General features: G+C 39.7%; 1 protein-coding gene across 9 annotated transcripts in view; it reads left to right on the forward strand.

Moving 5' to 3' along the window:
- The window catches only part of LOC123514107 (hemicentin-1-like), a 314,035-nt gene that overhangs the window by 15,703 nt on the left and 283,332 nt on the right, over positions 1-15,000 (forward strand). For all 9 annotated transcript variants that reach the window (XR_006677523.1, XR_006677525.1, XR_006677522.1 and 6 more), the window contains exon 2: positions 392-988. Coding sequence is in view for 5 of the 9 variants with exons in the window: in XM_045271738.1 (XP_045127673.1) it covers positions 862-988 (127 nt within the window). In the remaining 4 variants the exon portion in view is untranslated. The remainder of the gene's footprint in view (positions 1-391; positions 989-15,000) is intronic.

Consider the following 15,000-nt stretch of genomic DNA (forward strand, 5'->3'; position numbering starts at 1 on the left):
CGAAAAGAAAAAGCCGTGAAATATATTAATCTATTTTGTAAAATGGAAATGTGACCAAATGTTTTAATTATTTCTCGTGCGTATATGTACGTGTGTGTGTGTGTGTGTGTGTGTGTGTGTGTGTGTGTGTGTGTGTGTGTGTGTGTGTGTGTGTGTGTGTGTGAGTGAGTGAGTGAGTGAGTGAGTGTGTGTGTGTGTGTGTGTGTGTGTGTGTGTGTGTGTGTGTGTGTGTGTGTGTGTGTGTGTGTGTGTGTGTGTGTGTGTCAATCAGTGAGTGTGTGATAGAAAAAAAATGTATACTTGAATTTACGCTATAATTGGATATTCTTAACTCAAACACCGATCATTCAATAAAACGAAGTGAAAGTTTAAATGGCTGGATTTCTTTCAGCGCTGAAGAAAAGCAAATACTAACAAAAATTTATAGAAAACACAGCAAAAACTAAAAGAACTAAAAAAAAAAAACAGCAAAAAGACAATGAAAGTGTTAATAATGAGGAAAGCAGTGAAGATCGAGGCGTGTGTGTTTTGAAAGTCCCCGTCACACGTGAACCAATGGCAAGATAACTGAAGGAAAGAGAGAGAGAGACGGGTAGAAAGCGATAGAAAAGAAGGAAGAAGGTATAATTATGCTCCATAAAAAGTGCGCGGGCGTGACTCTTGTGTGAGACTCATTCTCCGTAACCCTTTCCCTCTTTCCTCTCTTTCTCCTAATCTCTCTTTCTCCTTTTTTAATCATTTTCTTTTTTACTACCTCTACCTAGCGACTTGAATTTGACACACGTGATTCGAAGTGTCTATGTAACGCGATTTATTCATTTATTTTTTTTCTGTGCTACAAAGTTGAAAAATTCCGCCAAGATGATTCACGGAGGGATGAGGAGAGCGGGTGTTGGTCTGGCCGGCGTGCTGCATGGTGTGTTGCTGCTACTGATGCTGCTGCTGCCGGCCTCACGTCACGTCACAGGTGCTACACTGGATCCTAAAGGTAAGGATAAATGCTAATGTTGTTGTGTTTTTTTTTTTTATGTGAAAGGGGAAAGGTGGCTAAGGGCAACAGGAATAATGATAAAAGGCTCATTAAGTTGACAGTTCCCTTGCATGTCCATGAGAGTTAGGTTAATAAAATGGGATGTCTTTTCTTTCGTCTTTCATAACTTTTTTTTTTCTATAACCATCTATTATGTTTCGTTTTTTGTCTTATTTTTTTTATCTTTCAACATTATTGCACTTATCATTCCTGTATGTTCCATTAATATTCATTCATTATCATGTTTCCTTCTATTACTGTATGTTTTTGTTTAGTTTTCTTCTTTCCATGTTTGTTTCTTTGTTTTTTTTATATATTTTGTTCGTTTGTATTGATCTCTTTGTATTTTTCTTTAATACACGTTACTATTTCATGCTTGTTCTTTCCCATTACTCTGTCAAAAACATGTGCATTTTATAACAATCTTTTATCATGTTTTCTTTTTTTTTTTTTTTTTTTACCTTTCAATATTATTTCACTTATATCTGAATGTTCCAACAATCTCAATTCATTATTAGTTTTCCTTCAGGCGACAATTAATTAACGTATGTTTGTATTTGTTTTTCTTCCTTGCATGTTTTTCTTTTTCGCCTCTATTTATCCTCATCTCTTTCCGATAAACGTTATCATTTCCTTCTTTTCCGTAACTCTAAAATGTGCATTTTTATATTATTATTATTAATTTTTTTTTTTTTTTTTTTGCTCTTTCCATTTCATCCCTTTTTTTTCATGACAACGAGTATTATCCTTCCTCGCATTATATCTACTTACCTCTCTTTTGATTATTTTTGTCAAAGCTCTTCACTGCGTTTACTTTTTTATTTTTTTATTCATCGTTCATGCAAATATTTAACTATATAGGTTCATATCCCGTCAAACTTCATTTCTCTCTATTTTCTCTCTTCTCCATTACCAATATCTTTCTGATTTTGTTCGTATTTTCTCGGTTTTCCATTACCATGCTCCATCTAATTATGTTCAACATACCTTTATCTTCATCATGAATACATTTACCAATACTCATTTATTTAAAACATGCTTTGTTTCCACCACTAATTATGTCAATCCAGAATTAGATAAATACTTTTCTATTTGATATTTTAATAATCCATTTTTCACGGTATCACATTTTATGTCATTTAATCTCATCAATCCTTTCCATAACAGCTTTATTCATTTTCACAAAATGATAATTCAATGCAATTACGAATTTCTTCCTTCTTTTCTCATCTCTTCTCTCTCTCTCTCTCTCTCTCTCTCTCTCTCTCTCTCTCTCTCTCTCTCTCTCCTCCTCGTGTTCTCCTAAAGATGGATGTGGAGTATTTAAGAGTATATAGGATTACCAAATTAAAGGAATAATTATGAGACAGGACTAAATCATGAAGAATAGGAAAAATGGAAAATTATTACTCTCTCCCTCTCACTCTCTCTCTTTCACACTCTCCATCATCCTCTCAGCGGAGTGTTTGAAAGTCCAGCCAAATTACTCACCTAATTGTCAACGCTTCTCAGAAAAAATGAATTTTAATGAAACCAAAATAGCGAGAACAAATTATCACACAAATTACGACAACGTGATTACCTGTCTCTCTTTCCAACACCCTCTCAGCAGAGTGTTTTGAAAGTCCTGCCAAAGTACTTGCCTAATTGTCAACTCTTCTAATAAAAAAGTATTAATGAGGCTATTTTTTCCTGAAACCTCAACGAAAAACGGTAGCGAGACCAAATCATCAAACAAATTAAGACAACATAAAACAAAAAACATGAAAGGAAACAGAAATTAGAGAGAGAGAGAGAGAGAGAGAGAGAGAGAGAGAGAGAGAGAGAGAGAGAGAGAGAGAGAGAGAGAGAGAGAGAGAGAGAGAGAGAGAGAGAGAGAGAGAGAGAGAGAGAGAAATAATTTTCCGTTTATTCCTATTCTTCATTATTTAGTCCTATCTTATAATTATTCCTTTAATTTGGTAATCCTATATACTCTTAAATACTCCACATCCATCTTTAGGAGAACACGAGGACTCTTATTTATTACCCTCTCTCTCTCTCTCTCTCTCTCTCTCTCTCTCTCTCTCTCTCTCTCTCTCTCTCTGTAGGGTACACTGTGGTTCACCTGTGTGCTCGAAGTGGAAGGATTAGCCGCGTCATAGGCAGGGATTAGTAGTGAGGCGGTGCGAGGCTGCCCTGGAGTGATGAAAGAAGAAAGAAAAAGAAAGATGGAAGGATGTAAGAGAAGAGTAAACGATAGAACATAAGAGGAGATATTGACCCTTTCCGTACCATGACACGTTCTCATGTTCATTTTGCTTACTATTTGGCGATTTTACACAGCTTCAGAAACTCATGTTGGGATTGAAATAGTGAACACTCTGGCCAATAATCCCTTCAGTACCATGACGCGTTTCCATATTTATTTTGCTTACTATTTGGCGATTTTACACAGCTTCAGAAAATCATGTGCCCGTTAAAATAGTGAAGACTCTGGCCATTAATCTTCTGCCCTCCATAGACAGTTCATAATGTAAATAAAACTGTCTAATCGTACCCAAAACTCAAGGTAAAAAAGCGTTCCAGTAATGAAGGAGTTAATGGACACGAGAGTGGTAAGATAGGCAAGCATAGGTGAATGGGAAGAGAGCGGAAGGAAAGATATAAGGGAGGAATGAAAAAAGGAAAGGTAGAAGAGATAAATGGAGGGCAGGTCACGTTTCAAGTCAATTATTTTTTAGTGAGGTGTTTGTTTCTTATTTGTTTGTTATGTTTTGTTTTGGCGATTAAAATTTGAACCTAACCTAACCTAACCTAAACACACGCGCACACACACACACACGCACACACACACACACACACACAGGAGGAGGTGAAGGTTAAGGACATTGTGGTCAGTGGTCAAGAGTTCCGTCTTATGAAACTGTACAATCTCAAACTCCACCTGCAGTTCTCTGATTTCTTCGTACGCATCATTCTCTTCTTTCTTGCTCATTTTCCTTACATCTTATTTTTATATTTTCTCTGCCATCTTCCGAGTGTTTTCCCATTTCAAACGCTTAACTCTTTTCTCTTCATATTTTTCTTCTAGTTTCCTTTCCCTATTCTTGTCTTCTTTTAGTCCATTAGTTACTCTCTTTATTCTTTATATTTTCCTTCATTTTTTTCCGTTTTTTCTCTTTTATTCTCTCTCTCTTTCCTGTTCCTATTTTCCTTTAGTTTTCATCATTTTTTCTTCCTCATTTCAAACATTTCCCTCTTTCTTCTTCATATTTGCCTTCATTTTCTACTGTTTTCCTTTTTCTAATTTCAATGGTTTCACTCTTTCCTGTACATATTTTTCTTTGTTTCCTCCGATTTTCTCTTTCTCATTTCAAGCGTTTTTTTTCTTTCCTGTTTATATTTCCTTGCAGTTTCTGACGACCTTCTCTCTTTCATTCTTACCAAGCCCATTTATCATCTCAACTTTGCAGTAATTTCATTCATCTATCCGCCTTTCAATCATCTTTTATCTTCTCCACTAACTTTTTTGCTCTCTTCATATCTCCTCCTTCACTTTCTTTCTTTTTTCATTCTTCCTCTTCACTTCCAGCATTTAGTGTGGTTATTTCTTCTTTTCGCATTTTCTGTTCCTTTATTCATGTTTCGTTATTCACCTTGAGCTTCTTTGCTTTCTTTTTTTTTTATATGTAGGGGAGAGAGCCAGCGAAGGGTAAAAAAAAGAACATATTAAAGAAAAAAAAGGCCCACTTGAGAGCTGGCCCTCTAAAAAGTGGGAAAGCGTCAGCCAAAATTGGGGAGCAAATGCCTCAATACCTCCCTCTTAAATGAAGACAAGTTGTAAGAAGTCGGAAATACAGATACAGGGAGGGAGTTCCAGAGTTTACCAGTGAAAGGGATGAATGATTGAGAGTACTGGTTAACTCTTGCGTTAGAGAGTTGGACAAAATAGGGATAAGAGGAAGAAGAAAGCCTTGTGCAGCAAGACCGCAGGAGGAGGGGAGGCATGCAGTTAGCAAGATCAGTAGAGCAGTTAGCATGAAAATACATATAAAAGATAGAAAGAGATGCAACATTTCGGCGGTGAGAAAGAGGCTGAAGACAGTTAGTCAGAGGAGGGGAGTTGATGAGACGAAAAGCTTTAGATTCCACCCTATCTAGTAAAACTGTGTGACTGGAACCCCCCCAAACATGCGAAGAGTACTCCATACAAGGGCGGATAAGGCCCTTGGAGGGGCGAGAAAAACTGGCGGAGACATCTCAGAACACCTAACTTCATAGAAGCTGTTTTAGCAAGAGATGAGATGTGAAGTTTCCAGTTAAGATTATGAGCAAAGGACAGACCGAGGATATTCATTGTGGAAGAGGGAGACAGTTGAGTGTCATTGAAGAAGAGGGATAGTTGTCTGGAAGGTTGTGTCGAGTTGATAGATGGAGGAATTGAGTTTTGAGGCATTGAAAACTACTAGATTTTCTCTGCCCCAATCGGAAATCTTAGAAAGATCGGAAGTCAGGCGTTCCGTGGCGTCCCGCGTGATCTGTTGACTTCCTGAAGGGTTGGACGTCTCTGAAAGAACGTGGAAAGATGTAGGGTGGTATCATCAGCGTAGGAGTGGATAGGGCAAGAAGTTTGGTTAAGAAGGTCATTAATGAATAATAGAAAGAGTGGGTGACAGGACAGAACCCTGAGGAACACCACTATTAATAGGTTTAGGAGAAGAACAGTGGCCGTCTACCACAGCAGCAATAGAGCGGTCGGAAAGGAAACTTGAGATAAAGTTGCAGAGAGAAGGATAGAAGCCGTAGGAGGGCAGTTTTGAAATCAAAGCTTTATGCCAGACTCTATCAAAAGCTTTTGATATGTCTAACGCAACAGCAAAAGTTTCACCGAAATCTCTAAAAGAGGATGACCAAGACTCAGTAAGGAAAGCCAGAAGATCACCAGTAGAGCGACCTTGACGGAAGCCATACTGGCGATCAGACAGAAGATTGTGAAGTGACAGATGTTTGAGAATCTTCCTATTCAGGATAGATTCAAAAACTTTAGACAAGCAAGAGATTAAAGCTATAGGACGGTAGTTTGAGGGTTAGAACGGTCACCCTTTTTAGGAACAGGCTGAATGTAGGCGAACTTCCAGCAGGAAGGAAAGGTAGAAGTCGATAGACAAAGTTGGAAGAGTTTGGCCAGGCAAGGTGCAAGCACAGAAGCACAGTTTTTGAGAACAATAGGAGGGACCCCATCAGGTCCATAAGCCTTCCGAAGAATTTTGATTGTAGACATGAAATAGTCAGAGGGAGGAGGAGAGGAGGACAAGCCCAGAATCGTCCAAGGTGGAGTTGTGAGCAAAGGTTTGAGAAAAGAGTTCAGCTTTAGAGACAGAAGAGATGGCAGTGGTGCCATCAGGATGAAATAAAGGAGGGAAAGATGAAGAAGTGAAGTTATTTGAGATGTTTTTGGCTAGATGCCAGAAGTCACGAGGAGAGTTTGAGTTTGAAAGATTTTGACATTTCCTATTTATGAAAGAGTGTTTGGCAAGTTGAAGAACAGACTTGGCATGATTCCGGGCAGAGATATAAAGTGCATGAGATTCAGGAGATGGAAGGCTCAAGTACCTTTTGTGGGCAACCTCTCTATCATGTATAGCACGAGAACAGGCTGAGTTAAACCAAGGTTTAGAAGGTTTAGGTTGAGAAAAGAATGAGGAATGTACGCCTCCATGCCAGACACTAACACCTCTGTTATGCGTTCAGCACAAAGAGATGGGTCTCTGACACGGAAGCAATAATCATTCCAGGAAAATCAGCATAATACCTCCTCAGGTCCCCCAACTGGCAGAGGCAAAACGCCAGAGGCACCTTCGCTTTGGGGATCCTGTGGAGGGATTGGAAAAATAGGACAAGATACAGAAATGAGATTGTGATCGGAGGAGCCCAACGGAGATGAAAGGGTGACAGCATAAGCAGAAGGGTTAGAGGTGAGGAAGAGATCAAGAATGTTGGGCGTGTCTCCAAGACGGTCAGGAATACGAGTAGGGTGTTGCACCAGTTGCTCTAGGTCATGGAGGATAGCAAAGTTGAAGGCTAGTTCACCAGGGTGGTCAGTGAAGGAGAGGAAAGCCAAAGCTGGTGGTGAACATTGAAATCTCCAAGAATGGAAATCTCAGCGAAAGGGTAGAGGGACAGAATGTGCTCCACTTTAGAAGTTAAGTAGTCGAAGAAATTTACTATAGTCAGAAGAGTTAGGGAGAGATAAACAGAACAGATGAATTTAGTTTGAGAGTGACTGTTAAGTCGAAGCCAGATGGTGGAAAACTCGAAATATTCAAGAGCGTGGGCACGAGAGCAAGTTAAGTCGTTTCGTACATAGACGCAACATCCAGCTTTGGAATGAAAATGAGAATAGAGAAAATAGGAGGGAACAGAGAAGGAGCTAATGTCAGTTGCCTCAGACAGCTGTGTTTCGGTGAGGAAAAGAAGATGAGGTTTAGTAGAGGAGAGGTGGTGTTCCACAGATTGAAAATTAGATCTAAGTTAATGTAGAAAAAGTTGAGGGAGGTTATCTGCTCTATAATCACTTTGTTATTGTTTTTTTCGTTTCCTTTTTCTCTTCCCTTTCTTTTGCTTGTGTTTCTCTTCCTTTTACATCATTTTTTTCTATCAGTATTGCCTTTCTAGGTCTACATTATTACTTTCTTCTTCGTTTTTTAATTGTTTTCTAGTACCCGTTTTTATTTCTCATGTACGTAGACTCGTTTTGTTTTTATCACCTCGCTTATACTTCCCTTACCTTTCTCTTATCTCTCATTACCAGAGAGAGAGAGAGAGAGAGAGAGAGAGAGAGAGAGAGAGAGAGAGAGAGAGAGAGAGAGAGAGAGAGAGAGAGAGAGAGAGAGAGAGAGAGAGAGAGAGAGAGAGAGAGAGAGAGAGAGAGAGAGAGAGAGAGAGGAGATCAAGAGATATCATTGAAAGAAAAGAAACAGTTGTCCCGCCGCTTTCCGCCCCGCCCCTCCAACACCACCCACCACAGACACGTCCACTGAATAATAAGGTTTGAAAAAGTAAGATGTCTTGAAATATATAACGATAATTAGCCTTACGTAACCTTCCTTAACTTGACTTCCCACTGTTTTCTCTTCTCCGGACACCACCAGCCAGGACTGAGCTGAGCAATGTTAAAATTACTTGGTTATTAAGCACTAAGCACTGTGAGCCTAAATGCAGAGAGAAATATTAATATGTGTTCTAAGTTTTATATTTATGTTCTTCACAGTGTATTAGGAAAAAGTCGGTGATATTTTCCAATATATTTTTACTATTCCTATTGAGGCGCGAGAGACAATGGAAAAAAAGAAAAGAACTGGTTACGAAAAAAATAATTGAGGCTCCTGAAATCATGACATATAGTAAGAGAAGTAAGAGAAAAAGCAATCTAGTTTATAAGATAATATGGTATTTGAAGGTCAACTCTTGAAAAAAGTAAAGTATCGTTAAGTGACCTTATATAACTTCCAAAAACTTTAATGTCATTTTTTTCAGTGACGACCACCTAACTGAAATGTTAGGAGGAAGAAAAAGTGTATTATATAAAAGGATGTTTTCTTTTTTCTCTCTTTTACACTATATAGCGCACAGATACCCACCCATCCACCAACACACCAACACACACACACAAACACACACACACACATACACAAACACACACACACACCCACACACACACACAGACACACACGTACAGGGAAAAAGCTAACGTAGGACATGCATTACTAGATGACACATGCACGCTGGGATGAAAGCATGAAAATCTACTTTGTAATACTCCACTCAGTTTTACACTCCACTCACTTTTATCTCCCTTTTTCCCTCTCTATTCCGCATCTGTTATTTGTGACTAGCTCTTACCAAACGTTTAGGACACTTTTATTCCATTTTTTCCTACAACTTTTAGTCATATTACCACCACTATTGTCGACACCACTACCACCACAATTACCACCACCACCAATACTATTACTAATCCTACTAAGATTACTTTAACTGAAGACAAATATCAACACAATGATGATAGCATTACATAAGGAAGCGCAACTCTCTTTTAAATACTAAATTACGTAAAAGCTCTTTCTTATTCATTTTCCATCCCTAAAGAACGAAAGAGAGAGAGAGAGAGAGAGAGAGAGAGAGAGAGAGAGAGAGAGAGAGAGAGAGAGAGAGAGAGAGAGAGAGAGAGAGAGAGAGAGAGAGAGAGAGAGAGAGAGAGACAGAGAGAGAGAGAGAGAGAGAGACTAAGACAAATTGACACACACATAGCACAAGAACACAGGGACACAGCAGTATAAAAAAATAATAATGAATAAAAAAATGAACGTTTCTGGCTACAAGAGGAAGGAAGAGTGAGGCGCGGCGGGCCAACAAAAGGAGCACGGAGCACGATATAACGATGTTCATTAAACACCGGAAAATAAAGGGAAACCTAGTGACAAACAACAAGAGGCAGGACACTATAAGTACGAGTACAACCCTCACCACCCACAAAGGAACACGCTAAAAACACCCTCGGAAAAAATATAAGGAAGATAAAAGACAAAATGTTGAGAAACACTACAAACCGCATGGAAGGAAGGACCCACAAGAATACCAGACTTCATTTAACACTTTCTATCACAAAATTTGATTATTTTTATCTTATAAGACTGAAGTTGAAAATTATATCCATCGTAATGAAGACACTGAATGTTTTACATATTCATCCACTGCTATACTATCAGCGTTTACTTTCTTTAACAAATAACAAAAACACTTTGTGAAGTCTGGAACATGTCCCTTCTCTCGGGATATGAAGAGGTGCATGTGTTATGATGTTTTATTCAATACGGACCGCAAGATAAGAGAGCCTCGCTCCATCGTCCATTGGGTACGAAATTATCGCACACTATGGTTCCTGATTGTATGTCTGTGAATGGGAACAGAGCTCAGGGGCAATTGGCCACTGAGGATGGACCATAAATAAAGTACAAGAAGAGATTAGCTTTATCGGCCTTGTTTTTTTAGCACCAAGAAAATAGGAAAAGTATCTCAACAAATTCTTAGATAAATTATTGTAATCTTCATTTTCTTATAAATAAGTGAATGAATGAATAAATAAATAAAGATAATATATATATATATATATATATATATATATATATATATATATATATATATATATATATATATATATATATATATATATATATATATATATATATATATATATATATATATATAATTGTTGAAGAATAAAGCTGCTACACTAATGACAATCTGAGGATATTGAAAGGTTAATACTTGTATGAACAGACAGTTCTTATGAATATTTTTCTCACAATGAAGACTCAAAACAATTCCCTAATGACTCTGATGAGAGCAAATCCTTCCTTTAGCCAGAAAAATAATAAATAGAATGACAATATGAAAAAATTTACTTTAAGAGCAAGCATTCTCGGACTATGAAGAAAAAGCGCTCATCTATGGACCACACACCGGGCTGGACAGACGCTGGAAGGTAGACGCAGAGTTGCACGTGAGAAGACGACTCTCTGACGCTACTCACTCGGAAATGAAATATGATAATCAAATATTTTTTTTCATATTCAGTAATTAAATCCAAAAAATGTATGTCAGTGAATCATGTTCGTTTGATTTCCTGTAGAGATTGAAGAAGCAATGGAACATTTGTTGCAACAGCAGCAGCAGCAACAACAGCAGCACTAGTAGTAGTAGTAGTAGTAGTAGTAGTAGTAGTAGTAGTAGTAGTAGTAGTAGTAGTTGTAGTAGTAGTAGTAGTAGCAGAGGTAGTAGTAGTAGTAGTAGTAGTAGTAGTAGTAGTAGTAGTAGTAGTAGTAGTAGTAGTAGTAGTAGTAGTAGTAGTAGTATCAGCAGTAGTAGTAGTAGTAGTAGTAATTGAACCAGCAGAAGCTTCGACAGTAGAATCTCTTATCAGTATTCTCTTTTAAAGTTACATTTTTCCTAGACTCCATGATCATTCACCTCTTCCTCACCTCTTCACCTCTTCCTCGTCCTCCTTGTTCTCCTCCTTCTCTTTCCTCCTCCTCCTCCTCCTCTTTCTCCTCCTCATCATCATCATCATCATCAAATAAGTGGTCTGTTGGAGCTCTTTTACCATCACTTTTCTCTTTCATCATTAACACAACATCACAATAACCACCATTACATAACCATCTCCCCCACTACCACCACCACCACCACTCATCACTATCGCTCCACCACCACCACCACCACCACCACCACCACCACCACTATACATCAATAAGAAAAGAGGAGAGGTAGATAAATTGTTATCATCTTTCCAATCTTCCAAAGAGGCACGAGAACATCTGCACACTTTAATATATTCTTTTTCTGTTCGTTTCGTTAGGCTTATTCTCTTCACCTGTCCCTTCCCCGTTACCTAAGCCTACCACACCCACCACTAGTCATCAGAAGCTGGAAGGGCCGGCCATTAAACAGGATCGACTCTTTTGGTTAACGAGAGGAAAGAGAGAGAGGCAGAAAAAGAAAGAAAAAGTGAACACAATTATAGTTTTCATTGATGTTAACGTATGATTATTATTACTTCCGTGTAATGAATGAATGAATGAATGAGTAAATTTATTTAGTAGCTCAGACTTTATAAAAAGTACTGGAGCACAGCTCCTATTTACATTTCAAATATAACAATAAAGAAAGAAATACCTCACCCATTCGGTATTTATCTAAACAACATATTCAATACTAACTTCAAAAACAGAGACAGATTTTGAAGAACCTTCCCATTTGTGCTTTGCATCAACAGAATATATTTAAAGTAAGTTGGCCTATACGTAAAATACTTTGACAAATACGTATCCCTTAATCTCACAATGTCCCTATTGGTGCAGTCAAAGAGAACATGGTATTCATCACCAACAACACCCACATCACATTTACTGCAAAGTGTGTTTTCTCTACTAACACCATGATGTCTACCAACATTAACAGGCAACTTATCATTTAGAGTTCTCAGCTTTGTTAACAATATGCGGCTAGTCTTGTGCAGTTTTGCAATGTAACATTCCATACCGTAATCTAATTTAAACATCCTATAATCATTACATAAAGACTTTGTTGCAAGGTTACTTCGCCAAGTTGCTATCCACTGGTCCCTCAATCTTGACTGCACAGCTTTTATAACCCACGTAACACGTGTGTGTCTCACTGTTTGATCTGCTGCAGTCTCTGACGAGACAGCCAGACATTACCTTACGGAACGAGCTCAGAGCTCATTATTTCCGATCTTCGGATAGGCCTGAGACCAGGCACACAACACACACCGGGACAACAGGGTCACAACTCCTCGATTTACATCCCGTACCTACTCACTGCTAGGTGAACAGGAGCTACACGTGAAAGGAGACACACCCAAATATCTCCACCCGGCCGGGGAATCGAACCCCGATCCTCTGGCTTGTGAAGCCAGCGCTCTAACCACTGAGCTACCGGGTGTGTGTGTGTGAGTGTGTGTAATTCATCTCGGTCGTATGCTCGTCACCCAGCCAGTCTTCCCCATTACGGAGCGAGCTCAGAGCTCATAGACCGATCTTCGGGTAGGACTGAGACCACATAACACACTCCACACACATCGAGAAATCGTGGCCATAACCCTTCGAGTTACATCCCGTACCTATTTACTGCTAGGTGAACAGGGGCCACACATTAAGAGGTTTGCCCATTTGCCTCGCCGCTTACCGGGATTCAAACCCGGCCCTCTCGATTGTGAGTCAAACGTGCTAACCACTACACTACGCGGTGTGTGTGTGTGTGTGTGTGTGTGTGTGTGTGTGTGTGTGTGTGTGTGTGTGTGTGTGTGTGTGTGTGTGTGTGTGTGTGTATGTGTGTGTGTTTCACTGTTTGATCTGCTGCAGTCTCTGACGAGACAGCCAGACGTTACCCTACGGAACGAGCTCAGAGCTCATTATTTCCGATCTTCGGATAGGCCTGAGACCAGGCACACACCACACACCGGGACAACAAGGTCACAACTCCTCGATTTACATCCCGTACCTACTCACTGCTAGGTGAACAGGGGCTACACGTGAAAGGAGACACACCCAAATATCTCCACCCGGCCGGAGAATCGAACCCCGGTCCTCTGGCTTGTGAAGCCAGCGCTCTAACCACTGAGCTACCGTGTGTGTGTGTGTGTGTGTGAGTGTGAGAGAGAGAGAGAGAGAGAGAGAGAGAGAGAGAGAGAGAGAGAGAGAGAGAGAGAGAGAGAGAGAGAGAGAGAGAGAGAGAGAGAGAGAGAAAGAAAAAAAAGAGGAAGAAAGAAAGAGAGAAAAGAAAGAGAGAAGAATATCTAACCGATCTTATCAGAAAGCAAAACAAAAATAATAGAAAACATTTGTATCTGAACCATTCCACCCCCCCAAAAAAGATACCAAACAACAACCAACTATAAAAGGGAAGGGCGAAACAAAAGAGGAACAAGCAAACACCCTAATATCCAGCCGGGCGTCATAAAACACCACTAAAACAACCAACTTGCTGACGCGTTAAGAAAACACTCGGAATAAATAGCCGTGTAATCCCCACCAGACCACCAGTGGGAGGAGGAAGAAGAAGAAGAGGAGGAGGAGGAGGAGGAGGTGGAGGAGGAGGAGGAGGAGGAAAAGGAGGAGAAGGAGGTGGAGGAGGATGCAGAAAAAGAGAAGGAAGAGCATACAATAAAATAGAAGTAAGAAGTATTGGTCGCTTAGGAAAAAGAGAACTATTAGGACAGAGTGAAAGAGGAGGAGGAGGACGAGAGAAGAAGAGCACTAAAAGGAGGAAGAGGAGGAGAAGGAGGAGGAGAAAAAGAAAAAAAAAGGAAAAGATCATACAATAAAAAAAGAGGAGTAAGAAATATTGATGGCTTACGAAAAGGAAAACTAGAAGGACAAAATGAAGAAGGAGGAGGAGGACGAGGGCAAGAGAAGAAGAGCACTAGGAGGAGAACGAGGATCAGAAGGAGGAGGAGGGAAACGTGACCAGGTGTAGATCGGAACATAACACCTGGAGAATGGATGAAACTAGAAAAAAGGAGATGACCATGTAGGAAAAGGGATGGAGATAGAGGAGGAGGAGGAGGAGGAGGAGGAAGAGATAAGGCAAGTGGGGATGAGTGAGTGAGGGAGGAAGAAGAAGCGTTTAGTCTGAGCGATGATGCTGCCTCTCCAGGTGGTTTCAATTTGCATGTAATTTGCATAAACTTTCTCATCCTCTCCCTGCCTGGCGATGGTGGAGGAGGGACCGTGGCTGCCCAGGTGATCCACGCCCTCACACACTCACGCCACGCCACCTCACTGAATGAATGAAGGAAAACACAGCAAGGAGATATGGGAAGCTATGACGTGGCGGCTTGGTTACACACACACACACACACACACACACACACACACACACACACACACACACACACACACACACACACACAACTCACCTATACAAATAACAATACAAAGAAAAATTAAAAGCCATTTCTCCTTTGAAAAATATAAAGGTAAAATGGATTTGAAAAAATGTAAATAACACATGATGATATCCAGACATCCCGTAACGTATCCTGGGCAACAATAAGCGCGTCACAGTGAGCTGAATTATTAGTTAAGGCTCAACGCATAATTCCAGGTTACGGAAACGAGAATTGTATCTTTCACCCAAGAACATGTACCCGTTTTTGATGACAGGAAGATATGGAAGATGAGAGAGAGGCAAAGGGTGGAAAGAAGATAAAGGGACAGGAGAATAGGGGGTGGAGAGAAAAGAAAAAGAGAAAGAGAGAGAGAATAATAAGTCCTAATGTATACACGTCGCACAGTGTGTAATCAACGCTGGTTTGTACAGGAAACATTCATATCGCTAAATCAAATAATTCATTCTAGAAAAAAGGATACAATGGATCATGATTTTTTTTCTTTTTATCAGTAAAG

The sequence above is a fragment of the Portunus trituberculatus genome, chromosome 37, assembly GCF_017591435.1.
Source record: "Portunus trituberculatus isolate SZX2019 chromosome 37, ASM1759143v1, whole genome shotgun sequence".
NCBI classification, from domain to species: domain Eukaryota; kingdom Metazoa; phylum Arthropoda; class Malacostraca; order Decapoda; family Portunidae; genus Portunus; species Portunus trituberculatus.